Source organism: Benincasa hispida, chromosome 1 (assembly GCF_027475165.1).
Source record: "Benincasa hispida cultivar pf3 chromosome 1, pf3_genome.v1.1, whole genome shotgun sequence".
In the NCBI taxonomy this organism is placed as follows: domain Eukaryota; kingdom Viridiplantae; phylum Streptophyta; class Magnoliopsida; order Cucurbitales; family Cucurbitaceae; genus Benincasa; species Benincasa hispida.
This window is the reverse complement of record NC_143478.1, coordinates 26,078,136-26,085,640: the sequence shown is the minus strand read 5'-3', so window position 1 is coordinate 26,085,640 and position 7,505 is coordinate 26,078,136. Positions and strand designations below refer to the sequence as shown.

The following is a 7,505-nucleotide window of genomic DNA, read 5'->3' as shown; positions in this document are numbered from 1 at the left end:
TTTACCTCAAAACTCACCCATAAGAGTTGAGGTAAAGCTATTAACTTAAGCCCCATTAAGAGCTGAAAAACATTCTCCTTAAAAACCGAACACACCCATTGTAGATTAAACCAATCAAACAATTTCCTCCACAAATTTATCAAGAAGCTACATTCAAAAAGTGCTGACAATCTTCCATATTGTCCAAACACAAGGGGCATGTTGAAGGCATTAACGACTGATTTGGAAGCTTTCTTTGAAGACACATAGAACAATTAAGGTCTCCATAAATTATCACCCAAATAATTATGCTGACTCTTCGAGGGCAGTTTGATTTCCACAAGGCTTTTGTACAGCTTTGAATCCATGGGGGAAGAAGCAGTTAGGTGCTTAAACAAAGATTTAACAGAAAACATACCTGAAGCTTCCAACTTCCAGCACCTTGTATCCTGCTTTTCAACCACTTTTTGGCTTTCTAATGGAGCCAAAAAATTCTGAAATTCCAGCACCTCTTCATCCTTCAAAAATCTTCTAAAAGTTCTAGCCCAGGATTGAGTATTCGAGTCCCAATAGTCAGAAACTGAACCACTGGGATATGACGCAATACAAGCTAAATTTGGGAACAATGAACTCAAAGGAGAAGAATTCAGCCATAAGTCATGCCAAAAAGAGATTTTTGTGCCGCTATCAAGCTTGAAAAGTGCAAGATTTTCAACTTGCAACCATGCTCGAGAAATATTAATCCAAGGACTTCTAAGGCTCCTACCAACTTTGCCAGAAGTGTGCCAATTATGAGAACCACCTCCATGTATACTCTTCACTACTTTGCACCAAAGCGCCCCTGATTCATGCATCTCCAACCCCACTAAAGACAAATTCCTGGCTTTGAAATTGCCTAAGCTGAATTCTTCTCCAACCCCATGTTGTAAATGCTTTGAAACCGAATCCCATTTAACCAAGTGATTAACGTTACTGCCATTAACTCCTTCCCAAAAGAAAATCCTCATAATCCTCTCAATTGCCTCGATAACTTTCACAGGCATAGCAAATAAGGGCATATAATATATTGGGAGGTTTGTTAGCACTGCCTTATTCAATGTTATTCTTCCTCCTTGAGACAAATTGAATCTCTTCCATCTGTCCAATTTTTTAAAAATTTTATCAAAAATGTGGCTCTCTCTCTCTCTCTCTCTCTCTCCAAGCATTTATCTTTTGTGTTTATTCATGAATTTTGGGAAGGTTATCATATGGTTTTTAGCAAGTTCTACATCTTCTTTTGAATATTTTGTTTCCTTGTATTTTGAGCATTAGTCTTTTTTCATTATATCAATGAAAAGTTATGTTTCCTTTAAAAATAAAAACTACAAAAAACTTATAAACTTTTGAAAACAAAAACAGTTGTAGTCGGTTGATTTTGTTCATCTTTTTTTTTTTTTTTTATGGAGTACAAGTGGGTGGGTGTATAAGGATTTGAACCTCCGACCTCAAAGGAAAGAGTAGATGCTAATTATCGTCGTTGAGCTATGCTCAGTTTGGCAATTTATTGATTTTTTTTTACCAGTTAAGGTTAAAAGATTATTTCAAGAAAGAATTCCCATAAATACACCACACAAATTCTTAATTTTTCCTTATCTCATCATCTCCTACAGTCATACTATAAACTATAATAGATGGAGTTAATGGCTTGGAGTGTTTAAGGAAAAATTATTTCCTGAATAAGTGCATCCCAATCCCCCTTGGAAATAATGACTCAAATATAAACACTCCAATCTTTTGCAGACAACCAAAGTAAACTAGGAATACCAACTTAAGGCTTAGGATTAAGTTGGAACAATTCCTTTTCAAAATAACTCATTAGATCATCATTTTTTAGATTTGGTGGGAAAATCCATCACAAGATTCTTCTCGTAAAGGAGAATTGTATGCAAAAAGAACTCTAATATCACCTTCATAAGATTCTTCAAGGAAACTTGATTCATTAAACCAAATTCCTCCCTCCTCTAAACTGCTAATACTGATATTGGTATGGTTATTAAAAATCAGATTTTTCATCATCCCATGTGCAACTACTTACTTTTTTCCTAGTTGACCGAACCAAACCAAAGGACAGACTGTTATGCACATTTGAATTGAAAGAATCATCAAAGGCTTCACCTTCAGCTATCTTTGAAATCTGAAAAGAAGAGCTACCTTTCCAATGCCCAACCATCCCCAAAAGCACGAATCAAATTTCTTCCTTTAATGCTGTTATATCTGATAATAGGAAAACATTTGCATAATCTTCTATAATAAACAATTCTGAGGAAGATGCCTTCGCTTGTTGGCCTTTTTGTTATATTCTTTCTCGGAAAGAAGAGGAAGACTTGAACCATATTCTCTGGCGCTGTGAGTATGCGATTTGTATTTGGGATTCTTTCTTCTAGATATTTGGGTTGATGGTCGCTCAAAACAAAGACGTCAATGCTATGATCGAGGAATTCCTCCTCAATCCGCCTTTTGGAAGGAAAGGCCGTTTTTATGGTGTCCTGGGGTGGGCCCAATCTTATGGGTTTTGTGGGGCGAATGGAATAGGTGAGTGTCTAGGGGTGTGGATAGGTATCCTTATGATATTTGGTCCCTCGTTCGTTTTTATGTTCCTCTTTGGACTTCAATTTCGAAGGATTTTTGTAATTATCCCATAGGCATTTTGTTGCATAGTTGGAGCCCCTTCTTGTGGAGGGAGTTTCCTTTTTTGTGGGCTTGGCTTTTTGTATGCTCATGTTTTTTTCATTTTTTCTCAACGAAAGTTGTTGTTTTCATAAAAATAAATAAATAAACAATTGGGAAGACCTCATTATAAAATTTTTATGTATTGTGCTTTGGTAAAACGCTACAGCTTTCTTGCAGTGAACAAAAAGGTGATCTTCTTAAGATTTCAAGGTTGAGGCAAAGAGGGCACTAAAATGACCGTATTTGGCAATGGGGTATCCTCCTTGAAGATACATTGATCCATCATTTTCTTAATTATCATTGTTAAGATTTATGAAAAGAAATTCACAAGCTCCTCACCATATCGAAATATATCTCTCACACAAACCTAGAATAGAAGAAAGGAAAACATAAGAAAAGGCGAATGTATGAAAACTAAACAAAGGACATGAAAAGTGGATTGATAAATGAGTGGCACATATACATGAGAAGCACATGCATTTTATGGACTGTTAAATAAAAAGGAAACCAAGAATACGAAGTATATCGGACAAATCAATAGAAATAGTTTAATTTAGTTGAGAAAAATTCTATTTAGTTAATTAACCAAGGCAAACTGTTTCTCCTAGGTTTTATTTTTTAATGAAAGAATATACAGGCATAAAAAAAACCAAGTCCACAAAATAGCGCCCTCTACAAGGAGCTCCAACTGTGTAACAAAATTCCTATAGGATAATTACAAAAGTTTCTCCTAGTTAATGTTTCAACCATCCCCAATTTCCTACAATGTGAGAGAGTATTCATACAAACCAACAGAAAAATGTAACCGCTCGTACCTTTGGGTTTGATTCTGTCTTAATCACTGAAGCTTGAAAAAGATCCAAAGGATCAGTGCTCTTCCAATCTTGAAATCCAGCTGGGAAATCTATACTACACCCATGAAAAGACAACAGAGAAATGCACTATAACAATGGCCAGAGAGTAAAGGACTAGTCCATCATCATGAAGCAACCAAAAACAACCACACAAGTAAGCTTTGTCAGACAGAATCAGAAAAACTAATCATTTCAGCAAAGAGCATTCTTGGAAATTAATAGGCACAAAAATCCAGTGTTTGCCAATTTTTACTATAGCCATATTAATTAGCAACCTTGGAACAACACTCAGATAATTTTCATTCCACAATTGGATAATTTGAGAAATAATAATACTTAAGCCTTCATCATTAATCAAGTAAATAAAGAATTAATAGGGAGCGTGTTATATAAAATCAGATAGATACAGAGAGACATGAAAAGGGAATATACAAATGCAGGGAAATACATGCCTAATAAATCATGCTCAGCGTTGGGCTCAAGGGCGCCATGTATATTGCAAGTGCTCTCTTTCAGCCTTTATTATTTCTTGCTGGTTATCGTAAAGATGTAATTAAAAAATCTTATGTTATCAGCTGTTGTTCGTAAAATCCCATTGTTATAACAAAAAACACCTATACATGGAGCCCTTGGGCTCAAGGGCACCATGTAGCTGTCTTTCAGCCTTTATTTCTTGCCTGTTATAGTTAATTATGTAAATAAAGAATTCTTCTGTTATCAACTGTTTTTCGTAAAATCCCATTTTTATCAACAAAAAACACCATGCGCAGCTTAGGCTCAAGAACGGACAATCATATCTTAATAAACAACCACACAACATCCAAATTGGAAGGCACTTTTGTAATACACCTAGGCGTTTGGGTTTTTACTCCTTTATTTCATTTATCAATACAATTTGTTTCTCTTCTCTTCACAAAAATAAATCCAAAATTCCAAGTGCAAGAACGATATTTTTTTCTTTTACATCGTGAGTGTCTGGGCCAGTTTTTGCATATTATCTATAAAAAAAAAACTGCAAGAACAATATTAAAGCATGTGTCTTAGTGAAAAAAAGGGAGAAAAAAAATCCACAATTGGGCTAGAAAGCTAAAAACTATCTTCTTGTTTTTGGAGAAATTATTTTCTCATTTCTCAAAGAACCCAATAATGAGTAAATATACTATTACAAGAGGAGTCTAAACCAAGGAAACTAATTATAAAAGGAAAGGAAAGAACAATGAAAAAAAAAAAAAAAACAAATACGTTACACACAAATCTACATATCTAAGTTGAAAAGGTCAGTAAAGATAAAATGCAAAACAAGAAACAAAGGAATATTTTTTCACCGTAGGTTAGGCCAAGGACAGCAGAACTTGCAATTGCAACTATCAGATCTTAGTTCATTAATTTCCATTAATTGCACGTGAATCTCGTATAGACCCCTTTAACAGTTGGACTTTTTTATTGTTGCAAAATCAATAAAAGTTCTTCAATCTTGACGTTCTTTGCATAGATATAATTTTTAAAGCAACAAAATCACATTCATACACACGAGATATAATTAAATGAAAAGGCACCTGAAAACATGCCCGATCACTGATGTCACTTTATAATGAGCATGATGCCCAAGAAATCTCCCATCGAATTCATGTACATCTGTGCTACCCTTTCTTGTAGACATCTGTAACATTAATATATTGAGCTTATATGTCAACATTACTTCCTAAATTGTTCTTTTTCCCCTTGATAAGGAAGCAATACTTTTCATCAACATGATGAAGAAGTATAAAACTCCAACTTGGAGACGTGAAAAAAGCCCAAAGAACCAAAACATACACAATTTCTCTAAAGACCAGAAATAGAAATTTAAAAAAATAATAATAATCATTATTATTATAATTTTAAAAAAAAAAACTAATAAATTAATAAATAAAGGAGGACAATCTCAACATAAAAGCTCAAACTTTTCCGAATTAAAACAAACTACAAGTGCCTTGGAGGTTCTCACTTAGCTAGCTTGAAGTCATGTCTAGACCAACAGACCTTGGAGGTTTGGGTGTTGGTAACTTGAGATGTTCTTCCTGGAAGTTGATTCTCTCTACCATAAGGTTATTGTGACTAAGTCAAGCACGGTTCTCATTTAAAGGGATACTGGCGGTGGTTCGCATGAAACGTTCAAAAATCTCTACAAAGCTATCTCATTTGAATTTCCCCTTGTCTTTCAATTTGTGAAATGCTTGATGTCTCTCAACTTGAGGCCTTTTCATAAAACTTTTTTTTCATGCTTAGGCCTTCTTTACAAACACCAAATGAAATTATTCCTGGACTACAGAAACTCTCTTATACCAGTAGAAAATTCTAAGGATAAATTGAAAAAGGAAATAACAAACATGGTATAGCCCACAAGATTATGTGCTAAATAATCTTGCTAAAAAATGTATACACGTGCACACAGTGGGAGCACCATGCTAGATTTTCTATTCACATGCTAAAATCATATACTTAGTAATGTTCAAATTACATATCCTAAAATATGCAAAATGATATAAGCATGCTAGTATACATCGAAATATACATTTTAAGAGAGGCTTTTGCAAGCTATCCTATGAATGCTAATCAACTCTTCCAACTGAGAACCATTGTTCGTCTTCTAAAACCTGTATAATCTACTGTCTAAGTCATTCGGGCAAGTGGGGGAAAAAAACCTTAGAAATGGGTTAAAAAATACCACTGTGATCACCAACCTATAATCTTAAAATCCTACGAGAATCAGAAAGTGTTTCTACAACTTACTTGGCCATGAGAGAGTGCAGAAGCAATTGAGAGCGCAATGCTAGGCTTCTCTGCCACCTGAAACAGCGATGAGAATCAACAAAGAAACAACCGAGACGGGAAAATGGTGGAAAATTAATTGGATGAAGTTCAAAAAAGAAGTAACAGGCTTATACACACCATAAGAACCGTTGAAGCAACCATGATGAGGGTTGTCGCCGGAGCCTAAAAGGCTGAATTCGGCGACTTTCTGAGTGAATTGGGGATTCTGCTTCTTACTCTGCCAAATCGCTGATCAGTAACGACAACTCTAAAACTTCACAATCGTTGAGCAAAAGCTTCGACTTCAACCGGAAATAAACAGGAAAACAATGGAGAAGGAAGAGAAAAGCAATGGAAGAAAAACAACGGTGATATGGTTTGGGCCTTTTATAGGTAACTGGGCGAAATGGGCTTTGGAAGAGTAATTGGGCCATTCGTTGAGTTTGGATTTCATGTGCTTTTTAGTTCAACATCAGATCCAATAATTAGTATCTTATTTCTTCAAGACAAACTATGCTAAAATTAGCTTATGTTTTTACAGTTCTATAGTTTGACTTGATCGACGATCGAAACGGACGGTTGTTTTATTTTTTAATTCATATGTGCTGTAATTTAAAAGGTTAAAAAACTAATTTTTGTCTCCTATCTTTTAAGAAGTCTGACTAAGATTTTAAAAACATGTTCATTCATCAGATCCAAAATTTATAGTTTGACATACATATTCTATCAATTAAGGAGTCGACGTTGATAGACTTCTATCAATCTCTATCGGTGATAGAAACTTCATTGATAAAGGTTGATAGAAGTCTATCAGTATTTATTAGTGATGGAAACTGATAAAAGTCTAAAATGATTAAATTTTGTTATTTCGTGTAAATAGTTGTCCTTATTTTTCTATTTTTGATAATTTCCATTCTTTTTAACTAAAAATAGAAACATGTTTGATAATATTTTTTAATTCTCCAAAAGTGTCAATTAAAAATATGAAAAATTCATATGAATAAATTTTCAAAATTAAATATTAAAAAAACATATAGTGTATATTTTTGGGAAATCCTTATAAATAGTATTAAAAAAAAATGAAACCAATTACCCATATAGCAAAAAAAAAATGTGAGAAATATGAAAATGTGAATAACGTTTTACATTTTTTGAAAATTCCTAAACAAC

General features: G+C 34.0%; 1 protein-coding gene across 2 annotated transcripts in view; it reads right to left on the bottom strand.

Annotated features, from left to right (window-relative positions):
• Nucleotides 1-6,699, bottom strand: part of LOC120080502 (DNA topoisomerase, type IA, core) — a 42,008-nt gene extending 35,309 nt beyond the window's left edge. The window contains exons 1-4 of one of the 2 annotated variants that reach the window (XM_039035177.2): nucleotides 6,474-6,699; nucleotides 6,315-6,371; nucleotides 5,099-5,202; nucleotides 3,504-3,597 (exon numbers count right to left, since the gene is read on the bottom strand). In XM_039035177.2, the coding sequence (XP_038891105.1) occupies nucleotides 3,504-3,597; nucleotides 5,099-5,202; nucleotides 6,315-6,371; nucleotides 6,474-6,497 (279 nt within the window). In that variant the 5' untranslated portion in view covers nucleotides 6,498-6,699. The remainder of the gene's footprint in view (nucleotides 1-3,503; nucleotides 3,598-5,098; nucleotides 5,203-6,314; nucleotides 6,372-6,473) is intronic. The other variant, XM_039035186.2, reaches the window with a different exon arrangement.
• Nucleotides 6,700-7,505: the final 806 nt, after the last annotated feature.